Source organism: Mus pahari, chromosome 23 (genome assembly GCF_900095145.1).
Source record: "Mus pahari chromosome 23, PAHARI_EIJ_v1.1, whole genome shotgun sequence".
Classification (NCBI taxonomy): Eukaryota; Metazoa; Chordata; class Mammalia; order Rodentia; family Muridae; genus Mus; species Mus pahari.
Genome location: NC_034612.1, coordinates 25,503,075 through 25,527,578, shown reverse-complemented (window position 1 = coordinate 25,527,578; position 24,504 = coordinate 25,503,075). Strand labels below are relative to the sequence as shown.

At 45.5% G+C, this 24,504-nt stretch overlaps 1 protein-coding gene across 4 annotated transcripts in view; it reads left to right on the top strand.

Moving 5' to 3' along the window:
* Positions 1 to 24,504, top strand: part of Fkbp6 (FKBP prolyl isomerase 6) — a 55,553-nt gene that overhangs the window by 5,240 nt on the left and 25,809 nt on the right. For 2 of the 4 annotated variants that reach the window (XM_021187021.1, XM_021187022.1), the window contains exons 5-8: positions 770 to 889; positions 5,653 to 5,847; positions 6,176 to 6,285; positions 8,652 to 9,011. In XM_021187021.1, coding sequence (XP_021042680.1) covers positions 770 to 889; positions 5,653 to 5,847; positions 6,176 to 6,285; positions 8,652 to 8,742 — 516 coding nt within the window. In that variant the 3' untranslated portion in view covers positions 8,743 to 9,011. Of the gene's footprint in view, positions 1 to 769; positions 890 to 5,652; positions 5,848 to 6,175; positions 6,286 to 8,651; positions 9,012 to 24,504 lie in introns of those variants that run through there. The other 2 variants (XM_021187020.1, XM_021187024.2) reach the window with 2 other exon arrangements.

Below are 24,504 nucleotides of genomic sequence, written 5' to 3'. Positions count from 1 at the left end.
GAGGAAGGGAAGGAAGGAAGGAAGGGAGGAAGGAAGGAAGGAAGGAAGGAAGGAAGGAAGGAAGGAAGGAAGGAAGGAAGGAAGGAGAGAGAGAGAGAGAAAGGGCTTTTACTAGCTTGACGTGAGAAGGAAGCTGAAACAGCCTCAGGGAACGTGGGATATAGAGCTCCAGTTCTCCTAACCTGAGTCTTGGCTTTCCTGTGTGACCTCTAGCTCCCTTGCCCATAGAAACAGAGCTTGTAATCCCATCAGCAACCATGGGTATGTGGTGGTAGCTGTGCAGCCATTGCAGGCTTTGCTCCTCCACAAGGTTTGGTCTTACACACTAAACTGTCAGGGCCACAGTGAATGTCTCACCGTTATCATGCCTTTCCACAGAGTACATGTTCTGCACTTACCTGGGGTTCTGATTTTCAGGCTCAGGGTAGGGGCCTATGGAGGTTCTAATATGAAGCCAGAATATCACCATGAGCATGTAGAACCCCCTGGGCCCTGAGCCAACTAGGACCTGCCAAATGTTTGTTGAGTAATTGGTCTGGGCTTGGCAGGCTCCCTCAGTTTCTGTGGGTCCTTCTGCTTCTGGGGGAATCTGAGAAAGACCACGGCAGCCCCTGACACCTGGCTGCTCTGTAGATGGGGCCATTATAGTATGCATCTGTGTGGCCTCTGCACACACAAGCAGTAAGTTCATGGTCCAAGGGAGAAGTGTTGATGACTGTGCCACTGGGGCTTCTGGCTCCATGTCGTCCCTCTTGTCTCTGCTCTTCAGGAGCAGCAAGAACAGTTTCCACTCCAGAAGGTCCTCAAAGTGGCAGCAACCGAGAGGGAGTTTGGTAACTACCTTTTCCGCCAGAATCGCTTCTGTGATGCCAAAGTGAGATACAAGCGGGTAAGAATGCTATGACGTCTGTGTTCCGAAAACTTACCTTTTAACTTTTTATGTGTATGGCTGTGCAGTCTGTATGGGTGTCTGCCCACCACAGGCATGCCTAGGCCGGAAGAAAATGTCTGGTCCCTGGGAATTGATCCCCAGGAACTGTAATTTCAGACAATTGTGAAATACTGTGTGGTGCTGGGATTCAAACCTAGATCTTCTGGAAGAACAGCCAGTGCTCTTAACCTCTGAGCCATCTCTCCAGCCCCAGAAAACCTGAGAGCATAAGCTTCATCTGTTTTGCTACTCTTTGTGGGCAGCCATTAAGATGACAGTAAGCTGGCCTGGTGGTTCATGCCTGGAATCCCAGTGCCTGGGAGGCTGGCTGTAGGAGGATGTGAGTTCCAGGCCTGCTTGGGTTTCTTAGCGAGTCTCTGTCTCAGCAAAAAGAGGCTGGGGAGATCGCTCAGTGAGGAAGAGTGCTTGCTTCAGAAGCATGAGGATCTGGGTTCAAGTCCCAGTGCCCACATAAAATGCTGGCATGAGTGCCGGAAGGATGATTTAACAGTGAAGAGAATTTCCTGCTCATACAGAAGATCAGAGCTTGAGTCCCAGCGTCCATATGGCTCACAGCTGCCTGCACTCCAGTTCTAAGGAATGTGATGCCCTCTTCTGACCTCCATTGGTTCCTGCACGACATTCACATTGGCTTGCACAAACGTTTACACATAAGGAGTTGTTGTTGTTGTTGTTGGGTTTTTGTTTTGTTTTGTTTTTTGTTTTTTTTCCAGACAGGGTTTCTCTGTGTAGCCCTGGCTGTCCTGGGACTCTCTCTGTAGACCAGGCTGGCCTCGAACTCAGACATCCGCCTGCCTCTGCCTCCCAAGTGCTGGGATTAAAGGCATGTGCCACCACGCCCAGCGCTGCTGTTTTTAAGCCGGGTGTGGCCACACATGCTCGATCCCAATGTTGTGGGGGCCAGACAAGAAGGCTGCTGAGACTTGGCTCAGTGAGAAATCTTGTCTGAGGGAGTAGAGCAGAGCCTCTCAACCGTCTAATGCTCAGCCCTTTAATACAGTTCCTCATGTGTTGACCCCCAGACATAACATTATTTTTGTTGCTATTTCATGACTGTCAATTTGCTCCTGTTATAAGTTGTAATGTAAATGTGCTTTCCAATGGTGTTAGGTGACCCCTGTGAAAGGTTTACTAGACCCCCAAAGAGGTTTCAGTTCACAGATTGAGAGCCACTGAGGTAGAGTGATACAGCAGGACATGTGACATTGTCCTCTGCCCACATATACACATATACAGAAAAAAAAATCCTTATGGTAGAAGGAACTGACTGAGGGGAAGTTTGGGATGGGCTAGTGTGAGACAATGTTCTGTATGTTGATCTTTTTTTCTTTTTTTTTTTTTTTTAAGACTGTTACTCTATAGCCCAGGCTGGCCTCAGGTTCATGGCAGTCCTACCCTAGCCTCTCAAGTGCTGGGGTTACAGGAAGAGGCACAAACCTGGCTCTGGCTGTTGATTCTATTTGTTTGTCTGTTTAAGTCTCACTGTGTAACCTTAGCTGGCCAGTACTTGCTTTGTAAACCAGGCTGTCCTTGAACTCACAGAGATAACCTGTCCCTGCCTCCTGAGTGCTAGGATGAGGGGCGAGCACTGCCATGCCTGGACTGCGTGATGATCTCCATGCTGTTTTCCTGGGTATATTTGGGTGATGAAGCTTCATTGAGCTATGCACTTTTTCTTACCTATGCCTATATGTAGTTTAATAATTACCATCCTGTCGGGGGAAATAGCTCAGTTGGTACAGAGTTTGAAAGAAAGAATTATGATGTGAATTTGATCCTGAGAATCCATATTTAAAATAAAGAAAAAGGGCCAGGTGTACTAGTACCCACTTGTAATCCCAGTACTGGGAGGGCAGAGACAGGCAGGTCCCTGGAACTCTCTGACCAGCAAGCTAATCCCCTTGGTGAGCTTCAGGCCAACAGAAGAGGCTGTGCCCGAAAGAACAAGGTGAGTGAGTGGCTCCTGAGGAGCGATCCGTGAGGTTGTCTTCTGGTCTCCACATGCACGTACAGGTACACACCCATGCGCACATCCACACAAACAAACATGCACACATGGAAATACAAACAAACTACTGCTCCCCAAAATGTTATTAAAATATTCTCCACCCAGCACTACCCGTCTCCAGCTGTAGCTGGTTTCCTTCACTGTGCCATCTGTGGGGTTTCCTGTCCCTTTCCAGCTATAGCTGGTTTCCTTCACTGTGCCATCTGTGGGGTTTCCTGTCCGGCTGACTATGGAGACTGGGTCACTCTGTGGCCGGTCAGGTCTCCAGCTCTAGGGCTCTGCGGCAAGCAGGTGAGGCAGAGGTCTGTTGTGCTCTCTGCTGTGGGAACAACTATTTCACACACCCACTAACAACACTCCACCTGCCCATTCCAGAATCAATAATCTTTTCAGTTTTATTTCTCCAGAAAACAGGCCTGAGCTGGGGATACAGCTCAGATGGCACGCCCATGAAACCCTGGGCCCCGTCCCCAGCACTGTGTAAAACAGGTATACGCTTTCTTGGGTCGGCGACAGGAGAACCAGAAGTTGAAATTCAGACTGCAGATATCACTCAGGAGTTGAGAGTGCAGAAGACCTGAGTTCTATTCCAGCACTCACAGGCTGCTCACAGCTGCTTGTGACTCCAGCTCTAAGGGCTGCTGTTTCTATATGTTATCTCTAGTCTTTACAAGTACACAGATACACATGCATGCACATAATTAAACATAAGAAATCGGAGGTCATTTTTTGCTACATAGTGGGTTTGAGGCCAGCCTGGACTACATGAGACCCTATCTCAAAGATTGAAAACAGGGAAGCTTAGAATGGTGGTGCATACCTTTAGTCCCAGTACTTGAGAGGCAGAAGCAGGCAGACTGCTGTGAGGTCCATGCCAACCTGGTCTACATACTGAGTAAGTTCCAAGACAACTAGGGCTATATAGAGAAACCCTGTCTCACAAAGGAGCAGATACGGGGTACTGAAAGGATGGTCCAGCAATTTAGAGCACTCTGCTCCTACATAGGAACCAAGTTGGATTCACTGCACCATATACTACCTCACAACCATCTGTAACTCATCACTCCAGGTCCAGGGAATCTGATGCCTTTTTCTGATCTCTGGGTACCAGGCATACATGCACACAAACATACAGACAAAGTATCCATACACATAAAACTAAAAAACAAACAAAAAATTAAGTAAAAATTGAGAAAAGCGGAAGCTGGCAGTGTTAGCACAAACCTTTAATCCCAGCACTTGGGAAGCAGGGGCAGGCAGAAATCTGGGAGTTGGGGGCCAGCCTGGTCTACATAGTGAGTTCTGAGACAGCCGGGGCTATAGAGAGAGACACAGTCTCAAACCCCACCTCCCAAGTGTTTTTTTAATTATGTGTATGTGTCTGTGTAGGAGTATTTGCATTTGAGAGTGCTGGTGCTGTTAGAGGCCAGAGGTATGGGACCCCTAACAGCGGTGAGCCACCCGGTGTGGTTGCTGGGACCCCAGCTTGTCCTTGACTCTTGGTGGGTTTATTGTCCTTTATCCTTTTGAGGCACAAGAGTAGAGTATGTTGTCTGCCTCACTCGGGATTTCGTGCCTTCTTCTGTTAGAAACTTTCAAACTGGGCTGGAGAGATGTCTCCGTGGTTAGAGACATGTATTGCTTTTGCAGAGGACCTGAGTTCAATTCCCAGTACCCACATTAGGCACAAGATCACATGTAACTCCAGTTCCAGGAAGATCTATTGCCCTCTTCTGGCCTCTACAGGCATTATACTCATGTGCACACATCCCACCCCATGTGGTTTGTTTGTTTGTTTGTTTGTTTGTTTGTTTAATTTAGTTTTTTGAGACAGTTTTTTTGTGTGTGTGTGCATCCCTGGCTGTCCTAGAGCTTGCTCTGTAGACCAGGTTGGTCTGGAACTCAGAGATCTGCTTGGCTCTGCCTCCTGAGTCCTGGGATTAAAGATATGCGCCACCACCTCTTGGCACATGTCTTAGGGTTTCCATTGCTATGAAGAGACACCATGACCAAGGCAATTCTTATAAAGGACAACATTTAATTGAGGGGCTGGCTTACAGGTTCTAAGGTCTAGTCCATTATGATCATGGTGGGAAGCCTGGCAGCATCCAGGCAGGCATGGCACTGGAGGAGCTGAGAGTTCTGCATCTTGTTCCAAAAGCAAACAGAAAAAGACTGTTGTCTTCCAGCTAGGATGAGGGTCTCAACGCCCATCCCCACAGTGACACACTTCTTCCACCAAGGCCACATCTATTCCAACAAGGCTACTCCTGGGCTAAGGATGTTTAGACTTCCACAGCACATACACATAATTTAAAACAATGAAAATAGGGCTGGTGAGATGGCTCAGCAGGTAAGAGCACCCGACTGCTCTTCTGAAGGTCCTGAGTTCAAATCCCAGCAACCACATGGTGGCTCACAACCATCCTTAATGAGATCTGGCGCCCTCTTCTGGAGTGTCTGAAGACAGCTACAGTGTACTTACATATAATAAATAAATAAATCTTTAAAAAAAAATGAAAATAAATCTTAAGAAGCCTCTGACTTTAATATATCAGTGATTTGTTTTATGAACTAGTTGAGTTCTTTTGTAGATCAGTGGTTCTGTGTGACTTGTAATATGACTTGTAGTGTGACTTGTGGGGATGGAAGACTGTCCCTCTTGACCCTTTGTCTTTCCTCTCCTCTCCAGGCCTTGCTGCTGCTCCATCGCCGATTGGCCATCTGTGAGGAGCAGCACTTGGTGGAACCCGCCGAGCTTCTAGTCCTCCTTAACCTGTCCTTTGTGTACCTGAAGCTAGACCGACCTGCCATGGCCCTGCGCTATGGGAAGCAGGCTCTGCTCATTGACAAAAGGAACGCCAAGGCCCTCTTCAGGTGTGGGCAGGTGAGTTGGGGGTAGTGGGGAAAGGAGCTGGGACAGCAACTCAGTAAAGTGCTTGCCAGGCTTTCTCTAGAACCCACAGTGCTGAACTCCAGCACTGGGGAGACAGATGGGTAGATCCTTGGGATTCACTAGCTAGTCAGCCTAGATGAATTGGGGAGCCCTGGGTCTCAAAGGAGGACTTTATCTTGAAAAGTAAGGTGGGCTGCTCCCAAGAAGAAAGCAAGGTTTGCCTCTGCTCTCCATCTACATGTGCACTCCTACAAGAGCAGAGGCCTCACTTGGGCTACTACAACTGCTAATCCTCTAACGTCTTGTCCTTTCTTCACAGGCTTGCCTCCTCCTAACTGAGTATGAGCAGGCCCGGGATTTTCTAGTGCGAGCTCAGAAAGAGCAGCCCTGCAACCATGACATCAATAATGAGCTGAAAAAGCTGTCCAGGTGAGAGCCAAGGGCAGAAGTGTGACCAGAGGCACAAAGAAATGGCTGGGAGACTTACAGTCCAACCACCCGTCTGGATAGAGTTCAGGCTAGGAATGCTGCCCCACATGGGCTCAGAGCAGCCATCTCACCTGCACAGTCCATTGCTCAGTGTCCTAAACTGGCTGTTCCTGTGTGAGGGAGTCTCACTTCTGAGCAACTCCCTCCTACCTGTTGTGCCACCCTGAAGACCAGCGCTCCTAGAGAAGTCAGCCCATGCAACTCTTTTGTGTATATTTGCAAGAGTCTGTGTAGGCCAGAAAACAACCTTGAGTGTGTGTCCGGGGTCCAACAGTTAGATTGGGCTGGTGGCTAGTCTGTAGATCCTCCTGTCTCCGTTCACTGCTACCCCACCCCACCTCATGCTGGAACTATAGACACATTTCTACCCACTGGGCCTGGTTCTTATGTGGTGCTGAGGATCCAAACTTGGGTCCTCAGTTTTCCAACTGAGCTATGTCTATAGTCCCCATGTACCTTATAAGGGTCCTGTGCAAACCAGGTATGGTGAGCCACTCCAGTAGTCCCAGCACCTGGAGAACTGAGGCAAGAAGTCTGCAATGCCAGACCTTCTAGGGTCAAAAGCCAAAAGGTCGGTGAGATCCCTAGGACCTACATAGTGGAAGGAGAGAACTGGCCTGCAAATTGACCTCTGACCTCCATGCATAGTGTGCGCATGTACAGAATAAATAAATGTACAAAATCCTTTTTAGATCTCCCACAATAAAGTCTTGAATCCCAACACTCAGGAGGCAAAGGCAGGTGGATGTCTGAATTCAAAGCTACCCTTGTCTATAGAGTGAGTTCTAGGACAGCCAGGGCTGCACCTTGCCTTTAAAAACCAAAATTAATTAATTGTAAAAAAAAAGCTGTACTTAAGATTCTACCTATCCTCAAAGTCACTTGAGACTCCTTGTTCCTGATGAATCTTTTTAGAACCACAAATGAACTGGTTCTGTATGACTCATTCAAGCGAGGAAGACATTAATCTTTTAGAAATAGAAGTTTTGGGAGGTCACTAAGATAATTCAGTGGGTAAAGTCTCGTGCTGCCAAGTCTTATGTCCTGAGTGTTTTGTTTTTTTTTTTTTTAAGATTTATTTATTTATTATATTTGAGTGCACTGTAGCTTTTTCAGACACAACTGAAGAGGGCATCGGATCCCATTACAGATGGTTGTGAGCCACCATGTGGTTGCTGGGAATTGAACTCAGGGCCTCTGGAAGAGCAGTCGGTGCTCTTAACCACTGAGCCAACTCTTCAGCTCCCCTGAGTGTTCATTCTTTTTTTTTTTTGTTTTTTTTTGTTTTTTTTTGTTTTTTTGAGACAGGGTTTCTCTGTNTAGCCCTGGCTGTCCTGGAACTCACTTTGTAGACCAGGCTGGCCTCGAACTCAGAAATCCACTGCCTCTGCCTCCCGAGTGCTGGGATTAAAGGTGTGCACCACCATGCCCGGCTCTGAGTGTTCATTCTTAAAACCCATACGATAGGAAGAGAAAACTGATTTCTACAAGTTGTTCTCTGAACGTCACAGACACCCCTCCCCCAACACGCACATTAATAAATGTGGCCCGGCGTGGTGGTGCACACCTTTAATCCCAGCACTTGGGAGGCAGAGGCAGGTGGATTTCTGAGTTCGAGACCAGCCTGGTCTACAAAGTGAGTTCCAGGACAGCCAAGGCTACACAGAGAACCCTGTCTCAAAAAACTAAAAACAACAACAAAAAGTAATTATAAAAAAAGAAAAAGGCTTTATAGAAATGTCACTTTTTTCTGCTTCGAGAAGCTGTGTTTGTTGTAGAGAACCTGAAAACGTCTTCCCATAAGTTCTAGGAGAGCCACCATTGTTCCCATATATTTTCTCCTGCCTTGGTGAGTTTCTCTCCATAAGGTCAAGCATTCTGTCCCCACAGCTGTGGGGTGTGCATCATTTTCATTTGGATGCAGCCTCTTTGCTGCTTCCCCTCTGGTATGGAAAGTATCCTCTCAGATTAGATAACAAGTTTTGAGGCAATCTGACCATTTTTTTTTAGGAGGAAAGATGTCAAAATGAGTTCAGCAACACGTAGAAAAGGGTCATTTAGCAGGTCTTGGCCTGAGCCCACTAACAGTGGCTTCTGCCTTCCCAGCTGCTATCTTTCCAAATGATGGCCCTGTGTCCAGGACCTTTGTCAGTGGGCTTAACCTTGTCTGCCCCGGCATCTCCACAGCGTTATCTTTCTTCATTGACTGATAGCCAATGCTGACTTTTTAGTGGCTGTAACCAGAGAATTCCAGCCACCAGATGTCACCTCCTGCAAACTTACAAAACTTGCCTTTCTCTCCACAGCCACTTCAGGGACTATGTGGACAGAGAGAGAGAGATGTGTCACCGGATGTTTGCTGCCTGTGGAAGCGGCTCTTCAGTGGGAGGAAACTGAAGGTACTCAGATGGCTGGGCATCCATGAGAAGGTTCAGGGTTCTATCCACTGGGGAAATGCTCCTCCTCCCCACGGCATGGTTACCAGTGGCACTCACTGGCCACTGAGAACAGCGTAGGACAAAATCCTCTATGGGGGCCTTCCCACAGAGTGGGTCACTGAAGGAGATGCCCTCGAGTTACTTTCATGTTTTTGAGGTCCTGAGCTCTCCCATTCAAAAAAATTTTTTCATAGTTTGTGAAATTAAACTCTTCTTCAAAGTTTCTTAGAACTGAAGTCATTAGTGTGACACTTTAGCTGGACTTGAAAGAGAAAAATTGAGTTTCTTTGTTACTATGTTTTGGAGATAATTGCATGTAGTTGAGGCTGGCCTGGAATTCACTATGTAGCTTAGAATGACCTGAACTTCTGATCCTCCTGACTCCACCAGCTGAGTACTAAAATTACAGGCTTGTGCCATCATCAGAGTCTGAGTAATGCAGTACTAGGTATGGAAGGAACCCTGGGCCTGTGTGCCCAGTAGGCAGGCACTCTGCCCACCAAGCTGCATGCTCAGCCGTGTGTGTGTGTGTGTGTGTGTGTGTGTGTGTGTGTGTGTGTGCGCACGTGTGTCCCTCAAGAGTAGTAGGACTAAGCAGGTAGATATTTGTGAGTTCCAGGCCAGCCTGGTCTACAGAGTGAGTACGAAAAAAGAGTAGTACACCATTATGTAGGCTGTGTGTGTGTGTGTGTGTGTGTGTGTGTGTGTGTGTGTGGTGCTGAGGGTTGGACACAGCAACCTCGCATATGCTAGGCAAATGTAGACAAGTGCTCTGTCTCCGAAAATCTCAGGCTTTTTGTAATCTAGGCTTTCCCAAGAACGAGGAAGACTCCAGCCTCAATTCAGCTCTAACACTTTACTAAAGAAGGCAAACCCTGTGTCAAGGAATTGGGCTGGGTTGTGCTTTGTCAATTCTGCTACCAGAACTCAAAGTTTGAAGATAGGGAGAGCTGAAGGAGTAGAACATGGCATTGCTGTCAGCCAAAAGCAGCTTGTGGTTGAGCAAACACTGGGCAGAGTGTCCCTATAAGTACCCAAGATAGCCTTTCAATCTGTTCTTCTATTACTTAAGAAAATTAATGGGAACAAATTCACCTGCCTTAAACACCCATTCAAGCAGGTCTCGAGCCCCTCTCTCCTGAGAGAGGTTAAATAAGGAAGAAGGAGGAAGCAGCTACTGGGTGGCTCCTCTGGTAAATCCTGCCTTCATTGTCCCTTGTGTCTGCAAAAACAGGGCTTGAGAGGGGAGGGGCCATGAAAGGCCCGTTCATCCATGTGCTCAGGTAGGTTCTGGATGGCTGCTGCTGCCTGCTTGGCAGATGCCCCTGCTAGTGCCTTTGCAGGCGTGACATTTGACCCCATCCTCTGAGTCTCGCAGGGGAACTTCTAAACTAAGCTGCAGCCAGAGGACCTCTTGTGATTTGGCTCTTGTCATATTCAGTAGAGACATATGACATCTGTTTCCCAGATCTGTGCCTCTAAGGATCTGTGTGGCCACATATGTGATCTCTCTCTCTCTCTCTCTCTCTCTCTCTCTCTCTCTCTCTGTGTGTGTGTGTGTGTGTGTGTGTGTATTTTGCAAATGTCTCCCAGTGGGTTCTGGGGATTGACCTGAGGTCATCACACTTTGACCACAGGCACCTTTACCCACTGGACTGACTTGCCTGCCCACTGGCCAGTTTGGTTTTTTTAGTTACTTTTCTAAACTAAAGCGACCTAAGGAAGAGTTTTTTGGGGCTTACATTTTGAGAGGTTTTAGAGTTCATAACCATCATGGTGGGGAGCAAGTGGCAGGCAGGGGTGGTGCTACAGTAGCTGAGGACACATCTTTTTTGGGTTTTTGTTTTGTTTTTTTCAAGACAGGGTTTCTCTGGGTAGCTCTGGCTATACCGGAACTCACTCTGTAGACTACACTGGCCTCAGACTGATATCTACCCACCTCTGCTTCTCTGGTGCTGGGATTAAAGGTGTGCACTACCACTGCCTGGCTAGAGCTCAACATTGTGATCCACAAGCAGGAGACACGTAAAAGACAGACAGACTGAGACTATGCGCTCTAACTAGGAATGCTGTGAGTCTGCTGAGACCTCAGAGCCTGTCCCCAGTGAGGCACTTCTTCCATTAGGCCACAGCTCCTAATCTTGCCCAAACAGTTCCACCAATTGGGGACCAATATATGAGTCTCAACAGCAGTCAAATATGAGTCTGTGGCGGCCATTCTCATTCTAAGTACCATAGTTTTATTTATTTATTTATTTATTTTTGAGACAGGATCTCCCTGGCTGACCTAGAATTTGCTGTACAGACCAAGTTGGCCTCAGACTTGCAAAGATCCACTTTCCTCTGCCTCTCCATGTGGACTCCCATGTTATGATATGTAATGTGGAGGCAGCAGAGGGGTAAGTGGGTACCTAGCAGGCCCATGCCAAGGTGTCCTCCTGAGATATCACACCATGCGACAGACCTGATAGAAGGGAAGTTTACTGTGGGAGAAAGGGAGTGAGGACTTGAAGAAGGGAGAGGCAGAGAAGAAGGGGGGGGATGCTGAAAGAGAAAAAAGAGAGGCTGGCTGGGAACATGTGGGAACAGAGAAAGACAGAGTGAGAAGGGAGAGAGAGAAGTGGATAGAGAGAGGGGAAGAGAGAAAAAGAAGGGATAGAGAGAGGGACAGAAAAAAGGCGGGCTGGGGTAGCAAGCAGACCTCTTACCTGCTGCCAGCTGGTGGCAAAGGTAGTAATGGTGGCAGATGATGACATAACTATTGCTAGGTGGATAGGGGGAGTCTAGCAGAACTGTAAGCCAGCACACTGGGAAATGACACTCCCATGCACCATAAAGTTTTGTTTGTTTGTTTGTTGTAACCACTGAACCATCTCCCCAAACCCACATTGTCAGTTTTTAGTTTATCAGTTTGGGACTATGGCCTTCTTTTTTTTTTCCTTATTTTTTCATTATTTAAATGCATTTATACATCAAACATATTAATAATATTGAGTATTTTGAGAATCAAATAATACATAAAAATTTGTTCAACTTTTATATTCATATACTTTCGTACCCTAAAAGCATCCCTAATGAGCATTTAACACCATCCATAACTGAGGATCCTATAGCTGATGTTGAATACTACTAAATTGTTTCAAAACATACAAAATATTCTTTGGGAATTCAGCATAGTAAAAGAGCATAAGATATTAAAAATGAATCATTAAGAAATATATTCAAAAACCCTTATATGATACTACTTCACATAGTGAGAGTATTTAAAACACATTATATATCTGTGTACATTGTCTAACTATAAGTTTACTTAAAAAAAAGATTTTTGGTGTTTCTAGGAAAGACATTATTTTATCAGTAAGGATATTTTAAAATTTTCAAAATAGCAAAAACTCTTTGAAGGTAAACATGAAGAAAATGCTAATTTCAAGCACAGTGAGAAAAATTATCAATAATATTTCCATGATGTTTGTAAAACATAATTTTGATATTTTCAACTGTTAATATTCAATGAACAGAATAATTATTTTAAAATATATTTTGTTGTTATGTCTCCCTTTTCATTTTTGATTTTATTAATTTGGATACTGTCTTTGCCCTCTGGTTAGTCTGGTTAAGGGTTTATCTATCTTGTTGATTTTTCTCAAATAACCAGCTCCTGGTTTAGTTGATTCTTTGTATAGTTCTTTTTGTTTCTATTTGGTTGATTTCAGCTGTGAGTTTGATTATATCCTGCCATCCACTCCTCTTGTGTGTATTTGCTTCTTTTTGTTCTAGAACTTTCAGGTGTGCTGTCAAGCTGCTGGTGTAAGCTCTCTCCAGTTTCTTCTGGAGGCTCTTAGAACTATGAATTTTCCTCTTACCACTGCTTTCATTGTGTCCCTTAAGTTTTGGTATGATATGTCTTCATTTTCATTAAATTCTAAAAAGCCTTTAATTTTTTTTCTTTATTTATTTCTTGACCAAGTTATCCTTGAGTAGAGCATTATTCAGCTTCCGTGTGTATGTGTGCTTTCCGTTGTTTTTGTTGGTATTTAAGACCAGCCGTGGTGATCTGATAGGGTGCATAGGATTATTTCAATCTTATTATATCTGTTGAGGCCTGTTCTGTGACCAATTATATGGTCAGTTTTGGAGAAGCTACCATAAGGTCATGAGAAGAAGGTGTATCCTTTTGCTTTAGGATGAAATGTTCTATAAATATTTGTTAGATCCGTTTGATTCATAACTTCTGTTAGTTTCACTGTGTCTCTGCTTAATTTCTCTTTCCATGATCTTTTCAATGCTGAAAGTGGTGTGTTGAAGACTCCCACTATTATTGTATGGGGTGCGATGTGTCTTTGAGCTTTAGTAAAGTCTCTTGTATGAATGTGGGTGCTCTTGCATTTGGAGCATAGATGTTCAGAATTGAGAGTTCCTCTTGGTAGGTTTTTCCTTTGACCAGTATGAAGTGTCCTTCCTTATCTTTTTTGATAACATTTGGTTGAAAGTTGATTTTATTTGATATTAGAATGGCTACTCCAGCTTGTTTCTTGAGAACATTTGCTTGGGAAATTGTTTTCCAACCTTTTACTCTGAGGTAGTGTCTGTCTTTGTCACTGAGATGTGTTTCCTCTGTGCAGCAAAATGCTGGTTACAGAGCCAGTCTGTTAGTCTATGTCTTTTTATTGGGGAATTGAGTCCACTGATGTTAAGAAATATTACAGGCCAGTAATTATTGCTTCCTGTTATTGTTGTTAGAGGTGGCTGTCTGTGGGTTTGTTGAAAGATTACTTTCTTGCTTTTTTCTAGGGCGTAGTTTCCTCCCTTGTGTTGGTGTTTTCCATCTATTATCCTTTGTAGGGCTGGATTCATGGAAAGATATGTGTAAATTTGGTTTTGTCATGGAATATCTTGTTTTCTCCGTCTATAGTAATTGAGAGTTTTGCTGGGTACAGTAGCCTGGGATGGCATTTGTGTTCTCTTAGGGTCTGCATGACATCCGTCCAGGATCTTCTAGCTTTCATAGTCTCTGGAGAGAAGTATGGTGTAATTCTGATAGAGTGCCTTTATATGTTACTTGACCTTTTCCCCTTACTGCTTTTAAAGTTCTTTCTCTGTTTAGTGCACTTGGTGTTTTGATTATTATGTGACAGAGGAATTTCTTTTCTGTTCCAGTCCATTTGGAGTTCTGTAGGCTTCTTGTATGTTCATGGGCATCTCTTTCTCTAGGTTAGGGAAGTTTTCTTCTATAATTTTGTTGAAAATATTTACTGAAAAAAAAAAGAGAAGAAAATATTTACTGACCTTTTAATTTGGGAATCTTCACTCTTTTCTATACCTATTATCCTTAGGTTTTTGTCTACTCATTATCTCCTGGATTTCTTGGATGTATTGGGTTAGGAGCTTTGTGCATTTTTTTTTTGACAGTTGTGTCAATGTTTTCTGTGGTATCTTCTGCCCCTGAGATTCTCTCTTCCATCTCCTGTATTCTGTTGGTGATGCTTGCATCTGTGACTCCCGATCTCTTTCCTAGGTTTCCTAGCTCCAGGGTTGTCTCCCTTTGTGATTTCCTTATTGTTTCTCTATTGTTTTTTTTTTTTATCCTGGATGGTATTGTTAGTTTCCTTTGCCTGTTTGAGTATGTTTTTCTGTAATTCTTTAAGGGATTTTTTTTGTTTCCTCTTTAAGGACTTCTAGTTATTTACCTGTGTTCTCCTGTATTTCTTTAAGGGAGTTATTTATGTCCTTCTTAAAATCCTCTATCAGCATCATGAGAAGTGATTTTAGACCTGAATCTTGCTTTTCTGGTGTGATGGTGTATCCAGGACTTGCTCTGGTGGGAGAATTGGGTTCTGATGATGCCAAGTAACCTTGGTTTCTGTTGCTTCTGTTCTTATGCTTGCCTCCCACCATCTGGTTATCTCTAGTGCTACCTGCCCTGGCTATATCTGACTGGAGCACACCCTTCCTTGATCCTGGTTGTGTCAGAGCTCCTGGGAGTCAAGCTGCCTCTGGGACCCTGAGATCCTGGTGTGACCAAGCTCCTGTGATCCTGGGCATGTTAGAGCGCCTGGGAGTGGAACTTCTGAGTATTGTGGGACTGACTGCTGAGGTCTGCTCAGGGCACCTCTAATCCTATGATCCTGGGTGTGTTAGAAAGCCTGGGAGGGAGTGGAGGTTTATCTGGGTGTTATGGAACTGGCTGCGGAGTTCATGCCCAAGGTCTGCTCAGGACACTGGCCCAGACTGGAAGGAACTTGTGTGCCACTGGTCGGGCAGAATTCCTGGGTGCCTGGGTCCCGCTGGTCCCAGTTACTTCCTGTGTTGGAGCAGATGTTGTATGGTCCTCACCTCTGATCCTATGATCCTGGGAGTGTTGACTGTGGCCTTAACACATCATAAGCCTTGGTACTCTGTCTTCCTCCCTTACTAACTGAATTTCCACTGTCAGGCACTTCCAGGATGATGACCACACTGATTCTGATGCCTTTGCTTCCAGAAAGACTGTGTTCTGTGCACTGCTCTAGGCGAGACTAATAGTAACTGTGTGTATCATTTTTATAACATATGATTTTCCTGAAACATCTAATTGCCCTTCCACGGTATCATACTGGTCTCACCCCCTCTCTCTCCCTTCCTCCCCTCCCCCCACCACCACGCACACAGCTCATGTGGAGGCTAAAAGTCAACAACCAACGTCAAGGATCTTCTTCAATTGCTCTCCAACTACCCCACCCCTTTTTTTGAGATCAGTTCTCTTACTATGTAGCCCTGGTGGTCCTGAGTCTCTCTGTAAACCATACTGACCACTTGTCTCTGACTTCCAGGCTCTGAGAGTAAAGGTGTGCTCTACCAGGCCACACTACTTTTTGATTGTTTTGTTTTTCTAGATGGGGTCTCTCTGTGTAACATCCCAGAGTGTCCTGGAACTTGCCTTGTAGACCAGGCTGGGCTTAACTCACAGAGATCCATCTGCCTGTGCCTCTGCTTACCCAGTGCTAGGATTTAAGGTGCCACCCCACCCAGCTCTATCTTATTTTTTGAAGCCGGTCTTTCATTGAACCTGGAACATGCCACTCTAGCTATGCTAGCTGACTAGTGAGCCCCGGGATCTTCCTGTCTCCATTCTCCAACTCTAGGGTTACAAGCTTCCTGACCTCAGGGAAGCACTTCACTAGCCGAGGGAATCTGCTTTAAAGCTCTGTGGGGCCAGTGAAATGACTCAGCACATAAAGGTGCTTGTGACCAAGCCTGGTGACTTGAGTTTGATCCCCAGGATCCACGAGGTAGAAGGACGAAGTGGATTTTCTGACTTACACACACTGTGACTGAGGCATACCTATACCCACTCCCATATCTCCTCATCCCTTTTGTAGGACTTCCCTCCTGGAAATTTGGATTTTTATAGCAGTCTATAAGATGGTTGATTCTGTAAGCTAAGGCCCAGCTGGCATTATAGCCTCTTTTATTTCCTCAGCCAAATCAACTATTACCTGAAATCCTTTTCTTGTTTCTTTCCTTTTCTAGTACCTTAGGGCAACTTTGGACATTGACTGCATAAGATAGGAAACAACTGTGAAAGTTTTTTGCATGTATATTTGTATGTGTAGGTTCACATAGTGTGAGGGCTTCAGGTGACACCCACGATTTTATTTGAGACAAGATCTTTCATGGTCCTGGAGTTTCACAGTTAGGATAGAGCAGCTTCCAGTGAGCCCCAGGGGCCTGCCTATTCATCTTTACAGCAATGGGATTACAGGCATATGCAACCGTTCTAGACTTTTTTTAATGTGGGTTCTGGGGATTGAATGCTTGCAAGGTGAATGCTTTGCCAACTAGCTCCCTAGCCCTGTTTGTTTATTTTTAAGGTAGAGCTTTCGGCAGGTGTGGGGCATGCCTTCAAGACCAGCCTGATCTGCCGTGCAAGTTTCAGGATGGACAGGGCTTCACCGAGGAAATGCTGTCTGGAAGGGGGTGGAGGGGGAGAGTCTCCATATATAGCCCAGGCTGGACCGGGCAAGTCTCCTGCAGCTGCCCCCCAAGTGCTAGGCTTTCAGATGCATACTGACAAGCCTGCTTTAACATGTTAACCTTTTATGTCCAAGGAATGTTTTAGTAGGTCTTTACCCCTGAGTTAGCATGTAACTAACTGAGCATAGACTTTAGGGTGAGAGGAGGGTGTCCCTTCTCCTTAGAACAGCCCTACATTTACACCTAACTTACTAGGCTCTCTCTTTAGGAGAGAGCCACCACCCCAAGACACTCTCCTTAACTGCCCCTTCACCTTCCCTTAGTGATTCCTTTGGGCTGTGCCCCGCAGGAGCATCTCTTTAATAGGCAAGGTGTCCTCCGTCCTTCTACCCACCAATATGGCCATGGCATTTGCCATTACTCCTAAGTCAATATCCCAAACGTGGAGTTTCGCGTGCTACTCTGACTATTGGTCTCTGCTAGGAACACAGCACACACTTCCCCTCATGGCCTAGGGCTTAACAGACATTGGGCTGACAGGGCTGGGCAGAGGAAATGGTCCCAGGCCAGATTTAAGATCTGTTCCCATGTGACAGTCAGGTAAAGGGGGAACAACACTTTACAAAATCTGCCTGATGTACAGAGCACTCGCCAGGACAGCCAGGGTTTAAAGACAGACACTCAGACATTCATTCCCACGCACTCCTTTCTGTCACAGTCCTTAACCCCTGGCACTGCTGAGTTCATGTCAGATAGATCTCAGTAAATGGTTCATCCTCAGGCATTCCCCTAAGTACTCTATCTGGGAGATAAGGACCATTCTTTGCAAATTTTCTGCCCTAGCCTGGGATGTTTTCTGCCTATGTGTTTGACTTTCCTGTCACAAGTAAGGCTTGGTGGCCTGTTACCTGCTGAGCCATGTTGCTTCTCCTCCCCTCCTCCCCTCCTCCCCTCCCCCACTTCATGTGTCGGATGCTTTGCCTGCATGTGTCTGTACCAGATGTGGGTGCTCTCAGTGCCCCGGGGTACAGACAGTTGTATGTGCTTTATGAAAATGGCCTACCTTTACCATCTCTAGGGGTTTGTTTGTTTGTTTTTGTTTATAATTCGCGCTGGGTTTTGTGTGAATATAATCACTAAATACCAATTGGAAAAGGTCAGATAATTTTTCTTATTTTCAGTGTAGTTCCAGGGACAGAGACTGATGGCCTGTGGGAGAAAGCAGAGGTCTGTCTGTAGTTTGTGGTGGAGACAGGATAAAAGGCTTCCTCGCAGATCTTCCTGCATCCAAGCATTCTTCCATGTCTGCAGTGCTCTGTGGTGTCTGTAGACCCACTTAGCTCACCTAGCATTGGTATGGGGAAGAGATGAGCATTTCTGTCTCCCGGGCTGGGGAAGGATGGAGCTCTTAATTCTGTATCTTTCCCCTGTGGGGTCTTGGTGTGGGTGTGTGAGCACCGTGATTGCTTTTGTTGGGCATAATGTAAGTTGGAATGTGGCCACTGTGCCCCTTCTTGTGTTAAATGTGTAGCAAGCTCTCTCCTCTGCTCTCCATTCTTTTTTTATAGATTTTTTTAAAGATTTATTTATTTATTATATGTAAGTACACTGTAGCTGTCCTCACACACCCCAGAAGAGGGAGTTAGATCTTGTTAAGGATGATTGTGAGCCACCATGTGGTTGCTGGGATTTGAACTCTGCACCTTTGGAAGAGCAGTCGGGTGCTCTTACCCACTGAGCCATTTCACCAGCCCTTTTTATAGATATTTTTTTAAAGGATTTATTTTATTTATATGCATACACTTAGCTGTCTTCAGACACACCAGAAGAGGGCATCAGATCTCCATTACAGATGGTTGTGAGCCACCATGTGGTTGCTGGGAATTGAACTCAGGACCTCTGGAAGAGCAAGCAGTGCTGTTAACCTCTGAGCCATCTCTCAAGTCCTGCTCTCCATTCTTTTTTTTTTTTCTTTTTTTTTAAGATTTATTTATTTATTATATGTAAGTACACTGTGAGCCACCATGTGGTTGCTGGGATTTGAACTCCAGACCTTCGGAAGAGCAGTCGGGTGCTCTTACCTACTGAGCCATCTCACCAGCCCCCTGCTCTCCATTCTTAAGGGAAGCCAAAACCTTTGGGCCACAGAATTAGAAGGGTTGAGCAAGGGACTGACAAGGTAACTCAGTGGATAAAGGTGCTTGCTGCCAAGCCTAACAACCTGAGTTCAGTCCCCAAATACACATGGTAAAAGTGTAGAACTGACACCATGTGCTGACTAACATATATACAGTGACATGGATGCCTGCACTCACTCAAAAAAGGATTGAACTGCCGGGTATGGTGGCTCACGCCTTTAATCCCAGCACTTGGGAGGCAGAGGCAGGCGAATTTCTGAGTTCAAGGCCAGCCTGGTCTACAAAGTGAGTTCCAGGACAGCCAGGGCTACACAGAGAAACCCTGTCTCAAAAAAACAAAAAAAAGGATTGAGCTCTGTGGCCAGTTGACCCTGATAAGAGTATCTGTGTGTATATGCATACAAGATACACTAGGTGGCTTCTTGTATCACATTCCTGCACCTTTTTTGAACAAGATCTCTTAGTGAACCTGAAGCTTGCCAGTTTGCTTAGGTTGCTGGTCAGCAGGCTAAGGGACCTTCCTGGATTCAGATCCACAGCCCAGCATTGGGGTTATAACACAATTGGCTCTCCATGATTGGATTTGCATTTTGCTGTTGTTGATGTTGTTTTTTTTTTTAATTTTGTTTTTTTTTTTCCTCTTTTTTTTTTTTTTTTTCTTTTTTTTTTTTTTTTTTTTGCCTCGAACTCAGAAATCCTCCTGCCTCTCTGCCTCCAGAGTGCTGGGATTAAAGGCGTGCGCCACCACGCCCGGTTGCTTTTGTTTTTCTAAGTCGGGGATTTCACTGTGTGGCCCTGGCCAGCCTTGAACTCAAAGAACTCCTGAACGCTGTGACTAAAGGTGTCATGCTCAGCCCTGTGCTTGGCTTTCACATGACAACTGGGTTCTGGAAGCTCTCTCTACAACTCCAGGGTTTTATATTTTGGGCAGATAAACCAAGCAGCAGACCAGGCCAAGGTGTTCCACGTGGGAGAGGTTTATTATGTAGGAGTGGGGGAGCAGCGAAGTGGGTAGAAGGGTAGAGAGGAGCAGAGAGAGAGAGAGGAGGGGCTGGCTTCCTCTCTTATACAGAAAATGATGTCACACCAGTGAGGGCGGGAACTGAGCCAAGTGGATTGTGGGACAGAAGGTCGTTGTCCTGGCAACGCAGGTCAAGGGTCACATGGCTAGGCGGGGCTTGCAGTATCCTGGTGCTAACACAGGGGAAAGAGTATCTTAATGGGATTTTTTTAAAGCCATGTTTTCTAGGAAGTCACAGGAGGCCCGTTTGGAAGTGGGGAAGGCTGCGGAGAAGGCATTGGAAGCCAAGATCCAGGAATTAGGTCCTGGGTCAGCTGAGAGAGCACATGAGCAACGGGCCTCAGAGGTCTTGGGACAACAGTGTTTCAGAACAGCTCCCCAACATCTAAGCCCCAGGCCAGTTAACAAGGAAGCCCCGAGATGATCGTAATTGTTTAGTGTTTGTAGTGTGTGACTGAATTTATCTGGGGAGTCTATTTGATTTCTCTTTCTCAGAGAAAGAGGAATCCCTCAGAACCAGCATGCAGTCTGTGAAGACGCTGTGCATCCAGTTAGATGTTGGCGTCCCAGACAGATAGATACCTTGTTTAAATGTGCCTTTGAAACGTAATATGGGATTCATTCTTCTGACTTCCTATCTCCACACTGAGTTTTTTGATGACTGTGGAGTCTCATTTTTCCCCAGGATGTCAAGCCAGTCTGTCCTTCCTACTCCTGTTGCTGAGGGAGGGCCGGTCAGCTTGAGCTGTTAAGCCCAGCTCTTGATCTTCTGGGCTGCTGCGAGATGCCTTTCTGCCGGCGCAGGCCAGGCGGTGCCTCTGAAGTCACCCTTTGTTGTGTGACTATGAATACCACCGCGCAGGTAGCTCCTGTCCCTGAGGGCCCTTTCCTGAAAGGCCCCTCACCTCTTCACATCCTCTCTTGGCAGTGGTCAGAGGCCCTCAGCCCGCTTCCTGCTGAGATGTGCTTTAGTGGATTCCTTGCTCTTTGTAGGTGAGGGATCAATGCGGCTATTATTACCCCGGGGGAGCTAGCTAAGGCTCCCTTTCTCATCTACAGAGTGAGCATGTGCAGAAATGCCCTCTGTTTCATTCCAGGGCCCAGAAATGAGAAACAGATGGCCAGTTGTAGCCCTCTGGCTGTGAGATTAGCCAAGGCATTTCAGCCCTTGTAGGCTTCAGTGGAGTTGTCTTATGGATCCTTAGGTTATGCTTCATCGAGACAATTAAGTGTTTGCTTACCCTGGAATCAAAACTGCTGGGTAGCCAAGGATGACCTTGAATTCCCAATCCGTTTGCTTCTGTCGACTATGTTCTGAGATCACAGGCATGCCTGGCTCATGTGGTGCTAAGGACGGAGCCCAGGGCTTTGCTTTTGCTAGGCAAGCACTAAGTCAACAGAGCCTATTTCTAATTTCTTGGGTTCCTGCCATTGAGTACATGTGATCCAGAGCACCTACTTGGATAAAACGTATCCAGGGAGACTGAAAGAAGGGACCCAAGCAACAAGAATGACCATCTGGCCTTCTGAGTGGGATAATGAGAAACCCCTCCCCATTCCCAGAGTTTGCCTTCAGCCCTGTGGACATGGACTATGTATGTGCACATGACTTTAGGTTACAGCTACTATTCATTTTACTCAAAAAGTTTGTGTGGGGATGTTATTTAAAAAAAAAAAAATGGCAGGGGATTACCTTGCAGGCCCATGCCAAGATATTCCCCTGGGAAATCATGCTATGAACAGACCCGGTATAAAGGAGGTTTATTAGGGGGAAGGGAACGAAGGGATCGAAGGCCTATATAAGGGTAAAGGCAGATAGACGGGAGCAGGGCCGTGAGGACAGAGAAGGACAAGAAGAACAGAAAGAGGGTGGAGAAAGCCCAGCTGGGAACATGTGGGAACAGAGAGAGAACTGGGTGGGAAGCTGTCCTTCAATATGCTGTCTGCAGCAGGCAACAGGTGATGATTTAAGCTACTGCTAGGCCCCTTGGGAAGAACTTAGCAGAATTGCCTGTAAGCCAACATTCTTCCCTTTTTGTTTAATTAAAAATGAGGAACTAGAGCTGGGCGTGGTGTCGCACGCCTTTAATCCCAGCACTCGGGAGGCAGAGGCAGGCAGATTTCTGAGTTCGAGGCCAGCCTGGTCTACAGCCAGGACTATACAGAGAGACCCTGTCTCAAAAACAAACAAACAAACAAACAAACAAACAAAAAGAGTAACTAAGAAGGGGCAATGGTGGGACAGAGTGAGGTTGGTGTGTTCTTTAGGCTACTTTCTGCTAACTGGGGGTGATGTCTTTAGGGATCCTAAGAAAACTGAGGTGCTGCTGGTCAAGTCCTGTTTCACTGCCGTCCAGGATCTGTGAGAGTATCTGTAGCTAGGAAAGTGTAGGCCCAGCTGAGGCAGTCTGGGAGGCTAGACCAGAGCACCTGTGGGTAGCCGCCCCGGTGCTGTCCTGGATGCAGATTTCAAGGAAACACCTGCATCTGTCAGGATACTGCGACACATGTTAGAAGCAGAAGATAAAAGTTACATAGGTTAGGGAGAGAATTGTTTTTCTTAGATGTACATTTGAAACTTTCGGCCCATGATCTTGGTAGCTGCAAGGAGAGGCATGCCAAAGCCTGGCCTCAGGGAAGAGATCCACCATCTGGAATAGGCAGTAGGTGGAAAACTTGGGCCGTCGGTTTACCAGGTACTTATCTGGAGTCCATTTGGCCCATGAGGGATGAATCCGAGTGGATTTCCTGAAGCTTACAAGAATCTTTTTAAGTTGACAAAAAGATATATTTGTTGAAAGCATGAGCACTCTTTAAGGTGAGCTCAGGGAAAACAGAAACCTTCCTTGGAGAGGAAGGGGTAAAAAGCTCAGTCGGTCTTGATTTCCGATACGACTCCAGACCGTGAAAGAGGGGCTTCTTCCTCCCTCTATCCCGCAGACTGAATGTATATCAATTTAGCATAATGAGAAACACTTTTAATCTTTTATCTATACTTAAAAGACAACCAATGGAAACTTAAATTCTTGAGCTTAGAACTATGATAGTGGATCATACAATGGACTAATAACTTACTTATTAATGTTAAAGCTCTGAACTTTCAAAGTCCTAACACAGCAGTAGCATAGCAAGGGAAAATCTGAGGTGTTTTTCATTCCTTTTTTGTACTTTAAATCACTTTTTAATCACCTTTTAGTCTTTTACTGGTATTTACCAACCTTAAAACACCTTCTTAGACTCTAAAACATGTTTTATATCCTCATAACTTAAGCTTTCGTATCCTCAGACCTTATATAAACTTTACATCCTTTTGTATCCAATTATTTACCACAATGCACAGGTGGTTGATCGTTGGGGGCAGTCACTGTCAAGTGAATTCCTTTAAATAAATAAAAGGTTACATCTGAAACCTGTTTACTTTTTAACATCAAATTTGTGAGCAGGCAAACCTGCTTGCTTTTCTGAGACGAGATCTGGTAGTCTTAACTAGTTAATGAATTGCCAGATGGGCTAACCCAGTGGTGATTACCTCGGGGCAAGGATCTAGTTGCTCTCTAGCTGCCAAGCTTTAGCTATCAATGTGATCAGAGACCTTAGAAGGATAAATTACAATGTAAATGCCATGTGTTAATTAAAATGGCAGGGATTAGGCCATAGTTCATTACCTAGACAGTTGTCCCAGGTTCCTGTGGTCTCCATGACAACATGGGCAGAGGCAGTCTTGGTCATCAGGACCAGAAGATGAGAGGCTTTTTTCTGTGGAGTAGGAAGATGGCCTCACCTTGTCTTAGGCAACATGAAACAACTCTCTGGCAGCAGGCAAGGTATTGGGCAGTCTCACCCCATGGTTAGTGTACCACTGTCTAGGTAAAGTCCATTGTTGCTGTGCCCATATCTTCTTGAAGATCTTGGAAGGGGGTGTTACTGTTAGGATTTGTGAGTCTCTGTTAAAGTAAGTTTAAATATTTAATACCATATTCAGCAGATAGATGCCTGACAGTTCCGAGGGTTAGTGCCTGCTAAGTATATCTACGTTAAACAGCCTTTTAGTTATTTGCTCTTACTTGTGCATTGGAAACATAAAACAGGAGGCGAGGTAAAGCTTAATCTTGTAGTTAACTACATCAGTTCTTTGCATGACTTAAAATATATTTCTAAAAATTAATTTTTTTTCATTTTTTACATGGTGTGCTGGCTAGTTTTGTGTCAACTTGACACAGGCTGGAGTTATCACAGAGAAAGGAGCTTCAGTTGAGGAAATGCCTCCATGAGATCCAACTGTAAGGCATTTTCTCAATTAGTGATCAAGGGGAAAGGCCCTTTGTGGGTGGTGCCATCTCTGGGCTGGTAGTCTTGGTTCTATAAGAGAGCAGGCTAAGCAAGCCAGTAAAGAACATCCCTCCATGGCCTCTGTGTCAGCTCCTGCTCCCTGACCTGCTTGAGTTCCAGTCCTGCATCCTTTGGTGATTAACAGCAATGTGGAAGTGTAAGCTGAATAAACCCTTTCCTCCCCAGTTTGCTTCTTGGTCATGATGTTTGTGCAGGAATAGAAACCCTGACTAAGACAAATTGGTACCAGAAGTGGGGTATTCCTGTGACAACCTGACCA